General features: G+C 38.9%; 1 protein-coding gene and 1 non-coding gene across 2 annotated transcripts; both read right to left on the minus strand.

Moving 5' to 3' along the window:
- On the minus strand, positions 1106-19754 carry NOL11 (nucleolar protein 11). The gene is made up of 18 exons (XM_005694018.3): positions 19565-19754; positions 15319-15432; positions 15146-15202; positions 13856-14004; positions 12161-12218; positions 11711-11855; positions 10035-10223; positions 8591-8667; positions 7251-7374; positions 6666-6754; positions 6192-6266; positions 5564-5748; positions 5321-5446; positions 4807-5037; positions 4278-4356; positions 3452-3544; positions 1723-1830; positions 1106-1570 (listed from the first exon to the last, which is right to left on the minus strand). Exons 1-18 carry the CDS (start codon positions 19703-19705, stop codon positions 1454-1456), a joined length of 2157 nt encoding a protein of 718 aa, XP_005694075.1. The 5' UTR covers positions 19706-19754; the 3' UTR covers positions 1106-1453.
- On the minus strand, positions 20487-20568 carry TRNAS-AGA. Its single transcript has one exon. It is a non-coding gene; the product is annotated as a tRNA-Ser (tRNA).

The following is a 23176-nucleotide window of genomic DNA, read 5'->3' on the forward strand; positions in this document are numbered from 1 at the left end:
GGTACCTCTTTTCCCTCAGGATTCAAATAAAAATTAAGAATGACTAAGAAATTAACACAACATTGTAAATCAACCAGACTTAAAAAAAAAGACTAGGGAGACCCTCCCTGTTTGTTCAACTGCAGCAGCTGTAGCTAAACTTTACATAGAGTGCCTGACCTAAAACAAAGCCCTTCTCTAATGAAAATTTAGTTAAGCCATCAGGATCCTGGAAATATGGGCTCAAGAACCACACTTCAACTTATATTTATGCATTAGAATTTACAGGTATTAAAAAATACACATATATATTACAATTCTTCAGTTTAAAACAGGTTTTAAAATGATTTACTCAATAGTAAGAGACTTTCATAGCTCAGAAATGTTTTTGGGAAACTTAGTCCATCACCTGAAAAAGTGATTTCACTTTTAAGAAAAATAAATTTGAGCTTATTTTTAAGAAACAAAAGTTTCTATTTCTTCTATATAAAATCTTTTGTTTGTCCTAAATTCAATGAGTTAAAACAGGAAATTCTACAGTCAACCAAACTATAAGACTTTTTCAGAAGAGACTATTTTTACTACCTAGAAATATTCAATACATGTATTTAATTAACTAGTTTTATCTTGGTTGTGATAGGTTATCTAGGTTGTGTTTATCTTTGTTGCTGCACACAGGCCTTCTCTAGTTGTGGAGCGTGGGCTCTGGGGTGCGTGGGCTTCAGCAGCTGCGGCATGATGGCTCAGTAGCTGTGGCTCACAGGCTCTAGAGCGTGCGCTCAGAAGCTTTGGTACACCAGCTCAGGTGCTCTGTGGCACGTGGGATCTTCCTGGACCAGGGATCAAACCCATGTCCCCTGCACTGTATCACCAGGGAAGTCCAAAATATTCAATATAACCAAAATCAGCATCTAGTCACAGAGGTAACGTGAGGGATAATGTTCCAGTCTTAGATATGTAAGGTGGTACAACTAGGTAAAGATCTGGAGAAGATGGCAGGAGATAAGTGCATGTGTGTACAAGGCCCTTCCCCAGCCTGCCCATGGAACTGCCTTCTTCTCTCCCCTATGAATGCAGATGAGGTCAGACAGCTTCTGACTCTGATAAAACTATATTTTTCCTAGTATTACTGTTTATCCAATGGTGACTTTTTTTATTAAAAGAACTATTCAAACAGGTGGTAAGAAATTAAACTTTTATCAATACACAAATAAGTTTACTTAAAAGCAGCTCAGTTCCGTATTTTAAAAAGTTTCAGAATCTCACCCCACCAATGTCCGTAACCTAGAAGAGGGTCACGTGAAACCTGCAGTCCCACCTAGGAGCATCAATAAGTGAAGGTCTAGGTACTTTCACATGTATTTGTCTTGTCATCGAAGAGAGAGTAAAAAAAAACACATCTCTTGCCTGGCTGAGTAGGAAGAATCCAGAAAAAAGAGCTTCATAAAACGTCTATGAAGGAAAACTAGCAATATCAGAAGAGTTCCAGCACTTCAATTGAGTATAATTCTCTATTATTCTTTTCTTGATTTAATTTCTGTAGCTCACGAAAACTTACTTCAATCTTGTTGAGCTCGGAACAAATGCTTATCTAAAGAAAAAAATTCCAAAATAAATTTTTAGCATAACTTGCACATATAAATGAATCCTCGACAATTACTTTAGAGCTATTCCAAGAAAAACTTTAATAATAATGCTTCATGGTTACAAACAGAATTCAGTATATATAAAATAATTACATACCTGGGATTTCACAAATTTGTAAAGACTTAACAGTAGCCTTTTTGCTTCTGGTATCATTACCACAACAGTAAAATTAGCATCCAGAAGTAGACATATCCAATCCATAATCTGAAGATAAACAGTGAAAAGGGAAGTTATGATTTTACAAAGTCTATGATCATATCAAGCAGTTATAAGAAAAATAAGCTTTCTTTACAGAAGTCTGAACATTTTAGTTGAGAGATGAAGGAATTTCTAAGCAATCTAAAAAGGCTCTTTTCTGCTTTCATATTTACCATTTTATAAGCATAATTGTGTCTTTTCCATCAGATAAGTCAGTAAAAAGAAAGCCACAGTGATATTTAATCCAAGGGAGAGTGAGCATATTCTATTTAAAAAATTTTTTTGATTAACTACTGGCAGCTATAAAAAAAGAACCCACTCATCTCCTATTCTGAAATATATTACATACATTATGATGTAAAAATAGGGTGTCATGTATTATAGATGAATGGCCAAGAACTAAAATAAAATTACTTTACACTTACTTATGTATCCTATGTAGCCTACATCTTCAAATGGTGTTGTTAACATGAAAATATCATTCATGAAAAAGCATTAAGGAAATCAATTATCCATTTGTGGGAGGGAGGAAAGCAGATCCCTATATACCCTCTACATGAAAACAAATTTTATATGTATCAAAGCGTTAAACACAGAAAAAGAAAATAAAATTATGGAAAAACACACAGTGGCTATTTTTAAACTCAGAGTGGGAAGGGCCGTAAGCATGACATGGCCAAGAAGAAGCCACAAAGGAAAAGCTCAACAATTTTAACAGTATGAAAATTAAAAGCTCATCTATGGTAGAAATTACATTAAAGAAAGTAAAAAGACAATGATAGGAAATAAGTATTTGTTAATACTTTGACAGAAATAGATGATCTCAATATAAAATAAATAATTTACAAGTTAAAATGAAAAAGACAGAAAATACAATGGAAAAATGGACAAAGAATCTGATTAGGCAGTGCACAAAAAGGAGTATAAATGGGCAAGAACTGATGGTCTCCTTCTCACTACCAAAGAAATGCAAATTAAGACACCCATTTGTTACCTACCGATTGGCAAAGAGTACAGTCTCGGACCTTTGTGGCCATAGTACCTCTTGTCACAACACTTGCAAAGGTAGCCTGGCATGTTCAAAACTAAAAATGCATGTACCCTTTATCCAGTAATTTCACTAATGAGAATCAACCCAGTAGGTGTTCTCTCATAACATGCAAGAATATCTGTATAAAGATGCTCATTGAAGGTTCATTTATAATAGCAAAAAACTGTTAACAATTTAAATGCTCATCCACAGGGGACTAACAAATTAAGATTTTCTATGAAATCAAGTGGTGTGCAGGTATATGTATCTTGATCCAGAAAATGCACAAAGCGTAGTACTAAATGAAAAACCCAAACCGCAGAACAGCTTGTACCTTATGATCTAATTTATGTCAGAAAGATACAAGAAAGATAAGTTAGTGTAAAGACAGAAAATTTCTAGACTAAAAGCAACTCTGAGTATTACCTATCTTTAAGAGGGACTAGGAACAGATTATTCAGAGGACACTTCTTATCACCCTCTCCCAGTGAAGGTGAGGAAATGCTTGGAAAGGATCACAATAAAGAATCAGAAATTTAAGTTCTAAAGATCTATCATTCTTCCCAGCACCAGATCAAAGTAAAAAGATTATCTCACCTGGTTCAAGGTTGGAGGGTGTGTTCCAGGAAGAGTCATTGTAGCATTTTCACTACACTTCAGATAAAGGAAATACAAATACTGGAGAAACAGCTGGGCAGATGGAAAAAAGGACAATCACTTTCATAGAAAATTTTTCTCTATAAAAAGCTAACAAAGAGACTGGAAAGAATTTTAAGAGGCTACTGAAATAAACCATACATCAAACAAACATGCTATAGACATCAAGGACACAAAAAACAAATCGAATGCACTTTCTGCCATCAAAGAGGAGTTCACTTGGTTTGGGAGAGGTGGGTGAAGGGCTTGTTTGCAACAGAGACTCCTTCTCTGGATGATGCTTTTTAGCTTCTGTGCTGTGTGCTGTGCTTAGTTGCTCAGTCATGTGCGACTCTTTGCGACCCCACAGACTGCAGCCCGCCAGGCTCCTCTGTCCATGGGGATTCTGCAGGCAAGCATACTGGAGTGGATTGCCATTCCCTTCTCCAGGGGATCTTTCCAACCTTGGGATCGAACCCAGGTCTTCCATATTCCAGGCGTATTCTTTACTATCTGGGCCACCAGGGAAGTCCTTTTAGTTTCTACTCAACTGTAACTTAGATGGATGAACCTGGACTTCCAGTTTGGCACCAGGATCCTGCCAAACTCTGCCTCCCCCAGATCAATCTAGTCTCCTAGGCACAATTTTTCACCTTGAGGGCTGGGAAATCTCTTACTCAGATGAAAAGAACTCTACAACCTTTTGAATGCTCTAAAAGCTGGGTAGTGTTAAACAGCAACATTTAATACAGAAATAAAATCCTGTATGACCTATAAGAACACTCACAGTGCTGTGCTGCGCTGGGATGTCCTTCAAATGAGGCAGAAGAAAAGTCTCACTGTATGCTGAGCGAAGAATTGCATTTCTACTTAGGAATAAAGGAAAATCTTACTTCAACAAATAAAGGCTTTTCAACTGAAATTATGAGTAACTCTCTTCCCCAGTGACATTTTTTCTAAATGGATACAAAAGTTCTACTTTTCTAGAAGAGCTCTATCACTGAACATTCTCATCACTAGAGATCATCTCGTATGCTTCACTGTTATAAATGACTGGTATTTATTCAATACGCTAATTTTTAGAACTGACAAAGCTTCTATCTTAGTATAGCTTCTTACATAATAAAGTTTAAGTAAATTGTTTAAACACAATATTGAATGGAATCCATTTTTAAGCAGAATCTGGAAAAAAAAAAAGGAAAAAAGAAAGAAAAAAAACCCCACCTTAAACTATCTAACTACCCCTTAGTTTTTGCTTGGTATTGATTACATTCCTGGGAAAGAGACAATACAAGGGAAACTGCTTCAAAGGACACAATAGTGCTGCTCTTTTCGGGGTAAGGGGGCACGAAGTGCTCTCGTCTGCTGTGGCCTGAGGCTTCTCCTTCAACTTCTGAGCACAGCTGTCACAGTTATCTTCCTCAGGATTGAAGCCATTCTGAAGAAATGTAGTTTGTTCTTCCATTTTCCCATCTTGTACAGGATCCATGTAGTCAGAAACTGACTCCATATTGATATCTGCGTCTTGAAGAGTGTCATCACCAATGCTATCATGTTAATTGAAAGCAGGAAATAATTCTCATCAATACTTGAATTTACTGGCAAAATTTTCATTTTCAAAGTTTTAGAAGTCAAAAAATACAATAGGTTAGAAAAGCGGTGAAAGGGAATTCTGCAGGGACCCAGTGGTTAGGATGCCATGCTTCCACTGCAGGGGGCATGGATTCCATCCCTGGTTGGCGAACTAAGATCCTGCGCGCCATGTGGTGCGGCTTTAAAAAAAAAGGGGGGGGGGCAGTGAAAGAAAAGGACCATCAGCTTCTAACTCACCTCAAGAAAACTTTTAGGCAAGCGCAGGTGACTGACTCAGGGATGTCAGGGAGCTGCTGCAGGCAGAGCTGCAGGATCTGCACGTCGGTCTTTTCTAAGGCAACCTCCATCAAGCCAGGGCACAGGCTGAGGCCAAAAACGTGAATTACTTCTATATATTAAGGAACTCTTAACCGCAAAAAATGTACAAGGCTTTTTTTAGAGTATGAAAATCTGAACCGTAAAAACCGCAGAAATATTCACCTGTAAGAAAGCACGTGTGTTTGGACAAGCTGTATCAGACAGTTGCGGGGATAAAATGATGGCTCTGCTTTACATCTTCCCAGAAGTCCTATTACTACATCCCCAATAACAGTATGAAAGTCAGGGGTCCGCTTAGTAGCCAAAAACTTACGTAGTTCTACTTCGATATGTTTTTCTGAATCTTTCTGGAAGGGCAAAAGTAAACAGTTTAGTATGGTACCAATTAAATGTCACTCTGTACTTGAAAGTTCCTAGCTCAACATTTTCTTAAATCACTAACAGCATTCATGTATTCTTGTGAAACTGGAGTTGATATGGCAATTTACTGCACAAAGACAAAATGCAAGGAAAAAAACAAAAACCACAAGGATTTAGACATCAAAACTTCTAAGAAACTAAATTACAAACATTCAATGCAAAATTGAATGAGATAAGAGGCCACCACCGTCACATTAAACTCACAAAATGCTTGGTGCAAGTCCAAGTATCACTCTGATAACCTCAACGTACCAGACAAATGTTAGCCACAGCTCTAAAAATGATCACAAAAGGAAGCTAGATAAAAAGTACATGGCATTTCTTTTAACCATGAATTGATTTTCCATATTTCTAATATTTTAAAATTTACCTGTATGGTTGCTAAGAGTTGTGTGGATGCAGGAACCTCTGGCTGTACACTCACTTGAATTTTTCTTCTCCTTAACTGGAATTCAGTAAATTGATTAGGATCTCAAAAGTGATACTAAAGAGCCAACAGACATTTAGAAGAAAATAAATGTCCCAAAGAGACTGTGATACTTTTGCTCTAATCACAAACTTTTTCAGGGTTTAGTTTTCTTAAAGTGAAAATTGGGTCTATTTCAAATTTTAACTTAAATATCTTGAAGAGTTTAAGATTTTCATTTTTTAATAAATAAAATAAAATCACTATGCTCAGGAAGGTATTATTACTAATTGCAAATTGGTCTGTTTTTACAGTTGGGTCTTATACACATGCCTAAAAAACTACTAGATGACATGTCATTTTTAAATAAGGCTGTTAGGGTTCAAGCTTCCAATCAAACATTTGTACTAAGATTTCTATTTAAACTACCAAACTTACAATTCTCTTTGACTGCTCTGAGTTCTGAGATCCAAGTTCACATCCCTGTGATGTTTCCCAGTTTACAAAATGAGGTGTGACATGGGTGCCTAAGAAAATATAAAACACACAATTCTGGAATTTTTTGACCTATTGATATTTACTCAGCCAATCAATCAAACAAAGAACATTAAAAAAACAACCACTCCGGCACAATTCAAGAGAGGCTTTATCGTCCTTTTCATTCTACCAATAACAGATCAGTAAATATCCTAAAGGCCATGTGCCCACCAACATTAAGCCGACAGATGAGGCTACTGATGAACCAGGGAGGAAAAAGCATCACTGACTTTGTCTGCAGGACTTTCCCATTTCCCCTCAAGTCTGAACACTGCTGTTTAAAACACAGTGTCGCTCTTCAGCCTGCAGCAGTACCTGCAAGGTGGACTGTTCTCAACGTATCTCCCTAGGCCACTGAAATGTGAATGGACAGTGGCTCAACATTAAGAACAGATTATGCAAACTGGTAGCTGCGAAAACCTACATATCCAACTGGAAGTTTATACAATGGCCTGCAGTTAACAAAACAAACATTTAAGTTCCTACCTGGATCTTGACTATGTTTGAGTTTTCCAAGAGCACCTGCCAATGATGACACTTCACACTTGTATGGAATTACAGTTAGAAACTTTCCATGTAGCATAAACAGATTTTCCCCATAATACCAGAGCTACAAAAAAAGAAGTTATCAAAAAAAAAGTTATCAAAAATGTAAGAAACCCTTTTTCTAAGATCTGATTCAACAGAGCCATATAACATAAAACAGTAACTTGTGGTGTAAGGAATCTTAATATGACAAAAAAGGATAAGGCAAAGGTAAATAACTTTCTAGAATAATCTCACACGTTCAATTCATTAATTGAGATAGGTTTACAAAGCTCTCATTTTTGCCCATGTGTGAATAGAGCATAATTTAGAGAATATTTTCTTTCAACTCATAAAAATCTGATTAATACATATATTTAAAACCAATGAACTGTTTAAAATAAATATTGCCACTACTACACATCTGTTAACATGAAACTCACAAAGGCTACTATAACATAAGCAAACTGTTTTGATGTACTAAAAAGAAAAAAGTAGAATTTAATATTATTTCTATCTCATGATCTCAATTATAAAATTGTAAAAATGAGATAGGTTATAGGAATAAAAAGCTCACATGAAATCAAAAGTGAAGTCTGGAAAAAAAAAGTGAAGTCTGTTAGAACAGCAGAATTGTCAAGTGTTAATTCTGTTTAAATATAAAATCAGCATTCTATGCTGAGAAATCTAGTCTCCTTATCCTCTAATTACAATGAGCAACAATGTCCTATATCTTGATTTACATATATCTTATATCTTGATTTGAGTGACTATCCATTCACTGGGCAACCAGTACTTATTGAGCCAACCTGTTAGGCACTGGAGATACGATGAAGAACAAAACAGACAAGGACCTTTGCCTCAGATAATTTAGTCTGGTCAGCTTAAACTTTTAATTCTTTTAAGTATTCTTATGTAATTCCATGATATGTTTACCATGTAATTTAAAAGACTAATTTATTAGGCAAAGTAGCAGCCCTCAGATATAGTTCAAAATATCAAAGTAAAAGATCAAACAAAAGCGAGATTTCCAAGTTTTATTAACTAGGTAATTGTTCTCTCCTGATCTAAAATTAGCTTCTCATTTAGTCTTTTGAAAGTGACAAATGTAAGGAAACGGTTAAAACAATAGCCAAATTAAGTATAATCTTGTAGGTAGAAAATTAAATATTTCTTAATTTATTTTAATCAAAAACTGACAAATATTTAGATCTGTAGCGGTCTCTTCCCTTACAATATATCTAGCAAACACAAAAATAATTATATTTAAAAGAAAAAAAGCCAAGGTGAAGAAAACTTACTTGTCCGCTGGTCCCCTGTGGTAACTCTTTTGAAGTCTGTAGCGTTTGAAATTTTGTATTCCATACAGAGAGGCATTCTATAAGGTAAGACATACACATTCCAAAGTTTTCCAAGTATATGTATATGATGTGGAGCAGGGGGTGGGTTGATGGGGAAGGCGGAAAGTTAAACACAAAAGTCTTACTTTAGTAAGTATAAAAATGAGTAATGAAGATAGAAAATCAAAGATGTGAGATCTCATGGTAAGAAGTGGACACGTGCAGGGAGGGGGTATATGGGAATCTGTGTATCTTTCCCTCAATTTTGCTGTGAACATTAAACTGCTCTAAGAAAAAAAATTTTTTTAATTAATTTTTAATTAATTTTCTATTGAAGTATACATGCTATACAATATTATATGAGTTACAGGTATATAATATAGTGATTCACAATTTAGTTATTATAAAATAGTGGCTATATTCCCATGCTGTACAACATATTCTTGAAGGTTATGTTATAGTCTTTGTGCCTCTCACTCCCCTATCCTATTCTGCCTGCCCCCCCTTTCCCCACAGGTACCACTCGTTTGCTCTCTTTATCTGTGACTCTGCTTCCTTTGTTATCTTCACTAGCTCGTTGTCCTTCTTAGATTTCACACATAAGTGATGTCATACAGTATTTGTCTTTCTGACTTATTTCATTCATGCCCTCCCAGTCCATCCACGTTGCTGTGAATGGCAAAATTTTCATTCTTTTTAATGGCTGAGTAGTATTTCATTGTGTGTATATATACATATGCATATATATATATACACATATGTCTATATATAGATATACACACACACATCACTTTATCTATTCACCTGTTGACAGACACTTAGGTTGCTTTCATATCTTGGCAACTGTAAATAATGCTTCTATGAACATTTGGGTCCAAGGTTTTTTCTGAACTAGTTTTTGCTTTTTTTGGATATATACCTAGGAGTGGAATTGCTGGGTTATATGGTAGTTCTACTTTTAGCTTTTTTGAGAAATTCTATACTGTTTTCCACAGTGGCTGCATCAATTTACATTCTTACCAACAGAGTATGAGGCTTCCCTTTTCTCCACATCCTTGCCAACATGTGTTATTTGATGACAGGTCTGAGGTGGTATCTCACTGCGATTTTGGTTTGCGTTTCCTGATGATAGCAATGCTGAGCATCTTTTCATGTGCATACTGGCTATCTGCATTTCTTCTTTGGAAAAATGTCTATTCAGGTAGTGAGTGATATGAGGAAATGTTTTAGAGAAATTGATCAAGGTAAGATGAAGTCAAAGACCTATTCAAGAATTAAGAGGCTACAGTGGGAAAGAGAATGATTTTGGGTGGTAATAAATAAATGAAAAAGAAAGAAGAGACTAAAAGGTACACTTTGATGGAAAAAATCCAAAGGACTTTGTAACCGATGGAACTTCAGTTACCCTTAGAAGCTGGCCGTGGTGCTCCCAGGACTGCTATGTGATCTTGATCCAGGATGCTGAGTGCAGCACCACTTTGAGCACTGCCAGACACCACAGACTTGAGCAACTGCGACTGAACTAACCTCTGATTTTTTTCGGGTTCACTTGGATGTATTGGTATCAAGGTTTCATATACACATCCATCAGAGCCTGTTGAAAACAAGTATTTATTGCTCATTATTGGCTAAGGATAGTTCCATACCTATTATAGCTAAATGTACTAAGTTGTTTGTAAGATTTTACCAGTGTGATAAGACGATTTAACCAGAAAAATAAACAAATCTAACAACTGCATTACTCTATAGTTTCCTATCAAGATTATACTACAAACTTAAAGTTGAGGAAGAAGAAATATTAAAAATCTCAGTAAGAAATGGCATAATACCCTGAAATGAACTATCTGTAATAACTTAAAATACAAGGAGATGGCCATGAATATAGACAATCCAGTCAGTAAATGGCTACATCTGATTAGTCAGCATCTGGTCTGAACATTACATTTCTTATTACTCCATCACTCTGAAACCCCTGTAAAATTGGCTTGGTTTTGCAGGTCAACTGTTGGCAATTTCCCATGGTTCTGGCTATGTTATATGAAGATTTTATGATCCTTTGGTTCAGAGTCCTTTACTTCAATGTTCAAAAGGTGAAACATAAGTCACAAACTTCTGTTCAACAATAAATATGTCCTGTAAGCCAAACTTTAACAAAACCTGTTCCTCTTAAGCAAAGATAGTAAGCAGATTCCAACCATCCTCTAGACATGATAAATGATAGGAGCCTTTTTCTTAACAGCCACTGTAAAAATCTGCACACTGAAAAACTTCACGAAGATTTGAAATTGTGATAATAGGAAATGCTTCCTAATACTGCTCTTGCTTTTCCCCCCTTAACCTTCTCAAAACAACTTCAAAAGAAGCCATAAATGGGGGGAGAGAATTATTGCAAAGGCATTTCCCCTCCTAGATACATAAGACTGAGATTAAACCTTAGAGGATTAGGTAAAGGTAAATTTCAAAGCAGTAACAACAACAACAATAACAAAAACTGTAAAATGCAGGCTGAGCCCAATACTGCTCTGTTAGTGTCACTTTTCACTTTCATGCATTGGAGAAGGAAATGGAGGCCCACTCCAGCGTTCTTGCCTGGAGAATCCCAGGGATGGGGGAGCCTGGTGGGCTGCCGTCTATGGGGTTGCGCAGAGTCGGACACGACTGAAGCGACTTAGCAGTAGCAGTGTCCTTTTGACCCTATCACTGTTCAAAGAAGGGCACACTATATCTTAAGGTTGGAAAAGAGAAAATGGGAGTATCAACCTTAGGTGTTAATTACAATATATAAAAAAACCTGGACTTACCATAAAAAGTGATCTACCCTTTTTTATTGGTGTTTTATTATTACTTATGATAAATTTTAAGACATAAAAATTAACTGCAAGAGAACTACTGACTTGCAGACATCTATGACTACACATGGCAAAATGCAAAAAGTGAGGGCATAAATGCTTGTTAAAAAGCATGGAAAGGCAAGTACTGCAATAGCAAACTGTAAAATCCAATGACTCTAACTTAAAAGAAAAATATTATCCTGTAAGATACTTTTATTTATAAACTCTGAAAGTTTAAAGAAATACTTACTTAATGACATTAGAGAGATGAATTTCTGACCTACAGATGTACTAAAACTCTGTATAACACATTTTTCTTCTTGACCAAGTAAAAGTGTGTATTTGCTTAGGATACGTGAGTTAAACTTTTGTACATAAGCAAAGTAGTTTCCATGCTGCAAAAAAAAAAAAAAAGGTTATTTAAAAAATATTCCCATTTTTACCAACTGTATTTAAATGTTGAGACCAGCTGTTGTCCCACTGTAACTACTTTAATGAATGCTAAAAACCTCTTGTCCAACTAAATCTTAGACATTATAAAAATGTTTAATTCAGGCATAGAAGTAATTATCACTATAGGCTTTTTAGTATTTTAAAGATATCAAAGTCTTCTGAAAGAAATATCAAAGTCCAATTTTAGTTTTAAAACTCATACTCTGAAATGTCACAAAATGGGCCAGGAATGAAAGATATCACTTACTTTTTCTGTAATGAAAATTAGCACAGGATGCCTAAATACCATGAAAAACTTTGTCCACCTAAAAAAAGAAAAATTATAAAATGCCAAATCACCAGTTGAGAGAAACATATCTTCATCTAAATTTAAGAGATTTTTTTAAAAAATTAGTTTCTGGAGCCAGAGAGAGAGCAGAATACACTTAATTCGGTGTTTCAAAACCCAGGAGGCATTCCTCTGTTAATCATTCCTGGATTAAATGTAAGTTGCCAATGCTCCCAGAGCTTTAAAGATAATAGCATGAATTAAAGGTGTATGAGACCAGATGCAACGTCTTCTCAAACTTTTCTGACCTGTCTCGTTTTTTTCAGGGTCATTTTGAGGACTGGTGTTCTCAGGAAAATATTAGCATCTCACTTGTCTTTTTCAAGTGACGTTGGGAACTGAAGCACAGGGAGGGTAATAGCGTGAAACCAAAGTTGCACAACCATCTTCTGGCAAAGTGGGGATTAGAACCCAGATTCTCTACCTGTAGCTTTTTTTTGGCGGCGGCGGGGGCAGGGGGCTGTGCTGCAAGCCTTGTGGGATCTTATTTTCCCACCAAGGATTGAACCTGGGCCCACGGCAGTGAAGGCATGGAGTCCTAACCACTGGACCACCAGATAATTCCTTTTACCTGTATCTTTTCCCCTAAAGATTTCCTCCAAATACAGTTGCTGACATTTCAGAGGCATAAATTAGGTCTAAGATTCCCTGATAGCTCAGTTGGTAAAGAATCTGCCTGCAATGCAGGAGACCCCGGTTCGATCCTTGGGTCGGGAAGATCCACTGGAAAAGGGATAGGCTACCCACTCCAGTATTCTTGGGCTTCTCTTGTGGCTCAGCTGGTAAAGAATCCGCCTGCAATGCAGGAGACCTGGGTTCAATCCCTGGGTTGGGAAGATCCCCTGGAGAAGAGAAAGGCTACTCACTCCAGTATGCTGGCCTAGAGAATTCCATGGACAGTTCATGGGGTCATAAAGAGTCAGACATGACTGAGCGACTTAAAAAAAAAAAAGATATAACTGGTTAGGATCCCCACTGCTCACTGACTACGTACAAGTCTTTGCTTGGACTTTTAAATATTTGGTTTGTATCAGGTGCACCTGGAGGGGCAGCAAGTTAATTAAACAAGAAATGTGATGAAAGAATGGGGATTAGAAAGATATGAAATCAGGACATTTCCTTCTATCATTTGAGTGAGTTATTTTCCCAGTTTTATCCCAGAATTGAGAAAAGAGGAGGTTCCAAAGCACTATTGTGATTCCACTAACAACAAGCTGCACATTTCATCAAGGGAATGGGCTCTGACCTTGCAGTCAGGGCTATATGACAGAAGATTCCAATCTTGCGGGATTACCACTTCAAGTTCAAATAACTGACTGACCAGTTGTGTCATTAGGACAGGACTCATTGGGCCAGAGATTCCTCAATCGCTATCACACCAAAGGCTTTTGGAGGATGTCGTTTTGGCTAAGGTTCTACGGATGATTTTTAGCAAGTTTTTTTTGTTGTTGGTTTGTTTTTTATTAAAAAAAAATTTTGGCTGTGCCCCAAGGTTTGTGGGATCTTAGTTTCCCAACCAGTAATCGAACTCTTGCCTCCTGCGTTGGAAACTGTGAGTCTGAAATCCCCAGAGTGCATTTTCTTTTGGTAAAAATTATAAGTATTAGAACTTACTTAATCACTTCTTCATCAGAGATAACAGTTTCAATTTTCTGCTGGGGCTCTGCAAGCAAAGCTTCTAAACCACGAACTGCACCTTCCTTGAACAGTACCAAGGGTTCTGTTCCCTGTATTGAATGTATTCTATACACCTCAGCTGACAACTAGAAGAACATAAAAACATTGACATTTTTATTATAATGCAATTGCCACCTAAGAGAATAAGGACAGTTAGAGAATACTTATCTTTAAGGTACTGATTTATTCTCATTTTGATTCACTCTTGTTTAATAATTATGTATGGTTCCAAAGTCAAATCTACAACATAAAGTACATTTAGAAGTCTAACTTTTGCTCCCATACTCTCTATTCTCTCCCCTGCTCCCCCCCAAAGTAATCACTTGTATTCATTTTTGGTTTATCTTTCCATTATAAATACTGGAGGTAAGGCCACAAACTGGGTCTCTCAAAATTGGAGGCAAAGAGAAGTACAAACCAAATCATTCATACAGAGTTATAAGTGGTTCTGGTGTTAGAAAAAGACAGATGCCATACATAAATACACACACCATGTAAAAAACTGACCTGCAATCCCAAAACACCATACACGGGATTGAAAAAAAAAAAAAAAAGCTGTGTAAAATTCAGGATCATGTTGCTATAGGGTAAACACAAAGACTGGAGCCAACAGGCAGCACCTGTAGCTAGCTAGAAGTTTCAAGGGTCCAGGTGACAACTGCCATTGAAACGGTATCAGCTCCATTGTGAACCACTTCTCAAATGTGCCAATTATATTGAGAATTAAAACTTAAAACCAGAATGAGCTTTTGAGATTGACATAGTTTAAGGTCATCATTTTATAAGAAAAAGTTAATTAACATACTTAGGGGTCATTGGGAGAAAAGACAGTGCCTTTTCATTTCATTACGTGCCACTCTTAAAATGTCTAACTGCATGGAACTTGCAGAGTCTGTTCTACCTATTTCGGGAAAGGGAACAATCAAGCTCACTTGTTCTTGCAAGGGATATACCACAAACATTTAAGTGCATGGAAATAACTATATAAATGTGTCATTCATTCATTATTTAAATTACTTCAATATCATATGAAAATAACATATAACATTTTCTAACATACTCAAATTGAGACATTTTACCAAGATATACTATATAATAAATAGAATGAAAACTTGATTATAACATTCATGTCATGTTCACAGACCCTTTAAGATTAATAACTGCCACATTACAAATAATTCCATCTCACCAATAAACTAAATAAGTATGTTGAATCCAAAGACTTACTGTTGCTTTAAAAACTTTATCCAGGTTGACGTCTTCATTATTCCATATTCTCAAGACCTTAAATTAAAACATACAATTAAAAAAAAAAGCATTCCAATATCCATTTACATATAACATGAACAGTTAATAAATCAACATTTGATTTGTTTATATATATAGCTTTGAAAACTCACCTTATTATCATGTACAACAATATACTCGCCAGTTTGAAAGTTGCACACAGCTGGACATGTTATAATTTGCCCTTGTTTCACTGACCAGCTCCCCAAGGGTTTCTGATCAGAAACCTAATGAAATGAACATACGATATTTAAAAAGTCAGCTTCAGATTTTAAAGCAACTAAATTTACAACAGAAACAAAAGAAGAAATCATTAGAATGACAGCATTTAATAAAGCTCCTAAATTAAAAAATAAGAAGACAAATATTATATGGATTCCACTTAAAACAGAAAGCAGAATGATAGTTGTCTGGGGTTGGGGTAATTGGGAATTTAATGGGAGTTAAATGGGTATAGAGTTTCAGCTGTCAGATGAAAAGAGTTCTGGAGACGGATGGTAAGGACAACTGCACAACCATGTGAATGCATGTACTTAATAACCAGAACTGTACACTTACAGTCATTAAGATATTACATTTTGTTATGTGTATTTTACCACACTTTAAAAAGTAGTTAAATTGAAAAATATTAGTTTCCAAAATCCAAAATTAGTAACAACACACTTTGATAATAAACAATATTAGTACATTAAAAATAAATTGATTCCATTGTGTTCTTGGAACAGAGGCATGAGAAACGAAGTAAGGATAGCTGGAATAATGCCAATTCCAATCAGCCACTCCACTCCTATGCAAACACTACAAAAGGTCCCCTTGACAGCCAGGTAAAAACCAACGGTATCAACAGAAGCATCAAAAAAACAGTATAGGGAACCGTTGGCAACCTGTTCCCCAAACTTCAAAGCAGGCAGCTAGCTTTCTTTTTAAATTGATGTATAACTGCTGTACAATATTATATAAGTTACAGGTATACAATATAGTAATTAGCAATTTAAAGGCTGTACTCCACTTACAGTTATTATAAAACGTTGGCTATATTTCCCATGTTGTACAATCTATCCCTGCAGTTAATTTTATACGTAAGTTTTTTCTCTTATCCCCCCACCCCTATTTGGCCCCGCCTCCCTTCCCTCTCCCCTCTGGTGACCTCTCGTTTGTTCTTTGCGTCTGTGTCTGCTTCTTTTGTTATCATCACTAGTTTGTTGTAGTTTTCAGACCTAGTGCTATCACATTGCATTTGCCTTTCTGTCTGATTTATTTCACTTAATAAAATGCACCCCAAGTCCATCCACGTTGCTGCACGCTGGGCTTCCCAAGTGGGGCTAGTGGGTAAAGAATCCACCTGCCGAGGTAGGAGACCTAAGAGACACAGGTTCCATCCTTGGGTTGGGACGATTCCCTGGAGGAGGGCACACAACCCACTTCAGTATTCTTGCCTAGAGAATCCTATGGACAGAGGAGCCTGTTTTTTGGCTACAAATGGCAAAATATTGTTTTTTATAACTGACCATTATTCCATTGTGTGTGTGTATGTATGTATAAATACACTTCTTTATCCATTCATCTGTTTATGGACCCTGAGGATGTTTCCTTATTTTGGCAATTATAAAAATGCTGCTGCTATATAAACCAGGGTGCATGTATCTTGTGTTAGTGTTTTTGGGGTTTTTTAGATAAATAGCCAGGGGTGAAACTGCTGGGTCATATAGCTATTCTATTTTTTAGTTTTTTGAGAAATCTCCATACTGTTTTTTTTGAGAAATTTCCAGCAAATTTGGAAACAATAGCAGCGGCCACAGGATTGGAAAAGGTTTTCATTCCAATCCCAAAGAAGGGCAATGCCAAAAAATGTTCAAACTACTACACGATTGCACTCATTTCACATGCTAGCAAGGTAATGCTCAAAATTCTCCAAGCTAGGCTTCAACAGTATATGAACTGAGAGCTCCCAGATTCAAACTGGATTTAGAAAAGGCAGAGGTACCAGAGATCAAATTGCCAACATCCATTGGATCATTGAAAAAGCAAGAGTTCCAGAAAAACACCTACCATTGCTTCATTGACTACATCAAAACCTTTGACTGTGGACCACAACAAACTGGAAAATTCTTAAAGAGACGGGAGTACCAGACCACCTTACCTGCCTCCTGAGAAACCTGTATGCCAGTCAAGAAGCAACAGTTAGAACTGGACATGGAACAACAGACTGGTTCCAAATTGGGAAAGGAGCACGTCAAGGCTATATTTTGTCACCCTGCTTATTTAACTTATATGCAGAGTACATCATGAAGAAGGCTGGGCTGGATGAAGCCAAGCTGGAATCAAGATTGCTGGGAGAAATATCAATAACCTCGGATATGCAGGTGACAACATCCTTATGGCAGAAAGCAAAGAGGAACTAAAGAGCCTCTTGATGACACTGAAAGAGGAAAGTGAAAAAGCTGGCTTAAAACTCAACATTCAAAAATGAATGTTGATCATTCAAAAATGAAGATCATGGCATTCAGTCCCACCACTTCATAGCAAATAGATGGGAAACAATGGAAACAGTGACAGATTTTATTTTCTTGGGCTTCAAAATCACTGCAGAGGGTGACTGCAGCCATGAAATTAAAAGATACTTGCTCCTTGGAAGAAAAGCTATGACCAACCTAGACAGTATATTAAAAAGCACAGACATCATTTTGCTGACAAAGTTCACATGGTCAAAACTATGGTTTTTCCAGCAGTCACATATGGATGTGAGAATTGGGCCATATAGAGTGCAGATTTGATGCTTTTGAACTGTGATGTTAGAGAAAGCTTTTGAGAGTCCCTTGGACTACAAGGAGATCAAACCAGTCAATCCTAAAGGAAATCAACCCTGAATATTCACTGGAAGGATTGACGCTGAAGCTGAAACTCCAACGCCTTGGCCACCCGATGCTAAGAGCCAACTCATTAGAAAAGACCCTGATGCTGGAAAAGATCGAAGGCAGGAGGAGAAGGGGATGACAGAGGACAAGGTGGCTGAATGGCATCACTGACTCAATGGACATGAGTCTGAGTAACTCCGGGGATGGTGAAGGACGGGGAAGCCTGGCGTGCTGCAGTCCATGGGGTCGCAAAGAGTCAGGCATGACTTAGCGAATGAATGACAACAAAACTTTCAGTGTTATGAGAACTCTCCATACTGTTTGTGTTAATTTACATTCCTCGGGTACAAGGGCTCTTTTTTCTCCACATCCTCGCCAACATTTGCTGTGTTCTTTTGGATGATGACCATTCCGACAGGTGCGAGGTGCTATCTCATGGTGGTTTCGGTTTGCCTTTCTCTGAAAATTGGCAATGTTGACATAGCGAGCTTCTTAAAGACAGAGAAAACCATGTTCAGAAGCTCACATAAATACAATTACTTTCTACACGATCACTAAAAGCAAAGTTCAGGTGCGCTTTAGCAACCTAAGCCAGCCCTTTCCAGCCTTTTGGGAATCAGGGACTGGTTTCATGAAAGATGGGTTATTCCATGGACAGGGGTGAGGGATAGTTTCGGGATGACTCTCATAAAGAGGGTGCAACCAGATCCCTGGCATGCACAGTTCAAGCTCCTTTGACAATCTAATGCCACCACTGACGCGACAGGAAGCAGAGCTCAGGCAGGTATGCCAGTGATGGGACGTAGCTGTAAATACAGATGAAGCTCTGCCTGCTGGCTCACCTCCTGCTATGCAATCTGGTTCTTAACAGGCCACCAACCAGTCTGTGGCCCAGGGGTCGAGGACTGCCTGGGCTAGGCTGAAAAGGGGGCGGAGATACCGTAGACTTCAAGGAAAGTAACCCAGAACTCAAAGGGTGAACCACAGGTGGCAACCGACAAGTCCCTCAGAATCAGGATTCCCACTAAGCTGCCCCCAAAGCAAAAAACCAAAACAAAACACAGACAAAACTTTTCTCCCTCATGAGTGGGTAAGAAGTGTAGGGATACACTGCTAAAGCATTATTCTGGCAGTGACATCTCCCACCCAATCAATCTCCGTTCAACCCTTCAGCGGGCACCTGGGGTGACAGAGGCCCCAGAAAGGGATCTTAGCAAGGCTATCTCCGGGAGATTCGAAGCGAAAATACAGGTTTCCTTTCTGAGTCTAGCCCACGTGCACGTAAACGCTCTGCCGCCTGCAACTCGGAAACACGCCTCTCTCGCAGGGAAAACAACCCAGTCAAGTTCTAGACCTCATTCAGCGTCCCGAGGAGGCCCCGCCGGCTCTCCGATAAGTCCGCTGCACGAGCTCTTTCCGAATTCGTGAGAAATCCGAGGTTCGGGCTCCGAGCTCAGAAAGGGACGAGACGGCAGCGGGGGCACTCCGATCCTAACGCTCTCACCTTATAGAGGATGACGGTCCTGCCGCTGTCCGTCACTAGAAACTGGTCGGTTTTGTCGCTCTGCTCCACTCCGAGGGGTCCGTCAGGCCCGGAACCCAGGGGTACCGCAGTCAACGTGAACCCTTCCTCCAGGTCTGCCATTTTGGGCCAACTTACGGACGGCCTAGCGTTCCTCCCGGCAGGCTTCGCGCTTTCTCTCGCGAGAACTAGGAGGCCGGCTGGATCTAGCGCTCGGAAACTGGGATACCTGTTCGCAGAGCCTGCGACCTCTGCCGGGCAGAGATCGCTAGCGGCGCTGCGAAAGGCGTCGGGTAGGCGGGGCCTGGAGTTTGCGTGAAGGCTCCGCCTCCCAGGCCACTCCACCGAGTCCCGGATGTACTACTCTGAAAGGGAAACGCTGGGCGGGCCGGGGAGGTCTTACCTGTTAGGAACTTAATCCGCCGAGCCTTGTGCTTGAGGGACTGACGCGTAGGCGTGGCAAGTGGCGGAATATAAATAAAGTAAATCTTTTTAGTGGAAGTGAACTCTCTAGGAATTCCTACCACGGCTTCATGGAACGGTGTCTGCAAAGAAAAATATTTTTCTGTGCAGGTTAACTATGGCTAACGTGCCGTGGCATCGTGCTCAGTGTATCCCACTCTTTTGGGAGCCAGGCTCCTGAACAAGGATACTGGAGTGGCTTGCCATTTCCTCCTTCAGGGGAATCTTCCTGACCCAGGGATCAAACCCGTGGCCTCTATGCCACTCCTTATTGTCAAGCAAGTGCTTTCACACTGCACCACCTGGGAATCCCTGAAATAAAGAGCGCAATCGGTGCTCGTGGAGGCTTTACAACATCAAACATAAAGATGCCAGGCTGGAAGTTTGTCTAAGGAGACAGAACTCTCCCTCAACTGGCTGTGTCTCAATAAGCGAAATGTACCGTAGTCGGCAGGATTCGAACCTGCGCGGGGAAACCCCAATGGATTTCTAGTCCATCGCCTTAACCACTCGGCCACGACTACATGCTGTACCTAGCTGAAAAAAAATGCTTAAGTCCCGCCACTTCTCAGAAATGGCCACAGAGGTCGAGTCTCTGCAGCCTTTTGGGCCTCCTATGTTGTCTGTCTCCCCTGTTTCTCTGAGCACCCATGTAGAAATCTCTCCAGCTTATAAGAAATTCAAACTTGTCTGATGAAGCAGGTGATGTGAAAGGGTCCGCTGGGCAATTTTTGGGGAAAAAGACCATTTCCAGGAGAGATTTTTAAGATAAACATGACTGATTCAGTCAATAATGTATCACAAAAATTCAGAAAAGAGAAAGTGTGTATGTTCTTAGGGAGAAACCATCTAAACAGGCAATTATTGAAATATGTTCCATGTGCTCCAACACAGGGCAAAATGCCTCCACATCAGTTTAGATTAAGCATCCACAGAGATCATCCCTTGTGTGTGTTTGCTTATGGTCACAGCATTACAACATAGGAGAAAGGAGACTATGCAGCTATCAAAAAAAAAAAAAAGTGAAAATCGCTCCGTAGTGTCCAACTCTTTGTGATCCCATGGACTGTCCATGGAATTCTCAGGTCAGAATACTGGAGTGGGTAACCTCTCCCTTCTCCAGGGGATCTTCCCAACCCAAGGATCAAACCTAGGTCTCCTGCATTGCAGCGGATTCTTTACTAGCTGAGCCACCAGGGAAGCTCAAGAATACTGGAGTGGGTTTACCTTTTCCAGGGTATCTTCCTGAACTGGGGTCTCCTGCACTGCAAGCAGATTCTTTACCAACTGAGCTATCAGGGAAGCCCAATGCAGCTATCATGAAAGAATTAAATACCTACCATAAATTTTTTTCTTTTTGGCTGTGCTTGTGGGATCTCAGTTCCCCCACCAGAGATCCAACCTGGGCCATTGCAGTGAAAGCCCAGAATCCTAACCACTAGGCAACCAGGGAACTCCCCTACTATAAATCCTTTCTGTTGTTGTTGAGCCATACAAAAGTAGAAAGTCAAGAAATACCTGGAGTAACAGGCAAATTTGGCCTTGGAGTACAGAATGAAGCAGGGCAAAGGCTAATAGAGTTTTGCCAAGAGAATGCACTGGTCATAGCAAACACTCTCTTCCACAACACAAGAGAAGACTCTACACATGGACATCACCAGATGGTCAATATAGATATCAGATTGATTATATTCTTTGCAGCCAAAGATGAAGAAGCTCTATATAGTCAGCAAAAACAAGACTGGGAGCTGACTGTGTCTCAGATCATGAACTCCTTATTGCCAAATTCAGACTTAAATTGAAGAAACTAGGGAAAACACTAGCCCATTCAGGTATGACCTAAATCAAATCCCTTATGATTATACAGTGGAAGTGAGAAATAGATTCAAGGGATTAGATCTGATAGACAGAGTGCCTGAAGAACTATGGACCGAGGTTCCTGACATTGTACAGGAGGCAGGGATCAAGACCATCTCCAAGAAAAAGAAATGCAAAAAGGCAAAATGGTTGTCTGAGGAGGCCTTACAGATAGCTGTGAAGAGAAGCGAAAGGCAAAGGAGAAAAGGAAAGATATACCCATTTGAATGCAGAATTCCAAAGAATAGCAAGGAGAGATAAGAATGCCTTCCTCAAGGATCAGTGCAAAGAAATAAAGGAAAATAATAGAATGGGAAAGACTAGATATCTCTTCAAGAAAATCAGAGATACCAAGAGAACATTACATGCAAAGATGGGCTCAATAAAGGACAGACATGGTATGGACCTAACAGAAGCAGAAGATACTAAGAAGAGGTGGCAAGAATACACAGAAGAACTGTACAGAAAAGAACTTCATGACCCAGATAACTACGATGGTGTGATCACTCACCTAAAGCCAGATGTCCTGCAATGCGAAGTCAAGTGGGCCTTAGAAAGCATCACTACGAACAAAGCTAGTGGAGGTGATGGAATTCCAGTTGAGCTATTTCAAATCCTAAAAGATGATGCTGTGAAAGTGCTGCCCTCAATATGCCAGCAAATTTGGAAAACTCAGCAGGGGCCACAGGACTGGAAAAGGTCAGTTTTCATTCCAATCCCAAAGAAAGAATGTTCAAACTACAACACAATTGCACTCATCTCACATGCTAGCAAAGTATTGCTCAAAATTCTCCAAGTCAGGCTTCAACAGTATGTGAACCTGAACTTCCAGAACTTCAAGCTGGTTTTAGAAAAGGCAGAGGAACCAGAGATCAAATTGCCAACATCCATTGGATCATTGAAAAAGCAAGAGAGTTCCAGAAAAACATCTACTTCTGCTTTATTGACTATGTCAAAGCCTTTGACTGTGTGGATCACAACAGGAAAATTCTTCAAGAGATGGGAATACCAGACCACCTGACCTGCTTCCTGTCAAATCTGTATGCAGGTCAAGAAGCAACAGTTAGAACAAGACATGGGACAACAGACTGGTTACAAATCAGGAAAGGAGTATGTCAAGGCTGTATATTGTCACCCTGCTTATTTAACTTCTATGCAGAGTACATCATGAGAAACGCTGGGCTGGAAGAAGCATAAGCTGGAATCAAGATTGTTGGGAGAAATATCAATAACCTCAGATATGCAGATGACACCACCCTTACGGCAAAAAGCGAA

The sequence above is a fragment of the Capra hircus genome, chromosome 19 (genome assembly GCF_001704415.2).
Source record: "Capra hircus breed San Clemente chromosome 19, ASM170441v1, whole genome shotgun sequence".
Taxonomy (NCBI): Eukaryota; Metazoa; Chordata; class Mammalia; order Artiodactyla; family Bovidae; genus Capra; species Capra hircus.

Coding starts and splice junctions, on each gene's coding strand:
- NOL11 (XM_005694018.3), bottom strand. CDS start 19,705: ATGGCAGACCTGGAGGAAGGGTTCACGTTGACTGCGGTACCCCTGGGT. Junction 5,749..6,191: donor AACTCTTAGCAACCATACAG/GTAAATTTTAAA, acceptor TTGCCCTTCCAG/AAAGATTCAGAAAAACATAT. Junction 1,831..3,451: donor ACCCTCCAACCTTGAACCAG/GTGAGATAATCT, acceptor GTTTATCTTCAG/ATTATGGATTGGATATGTCT.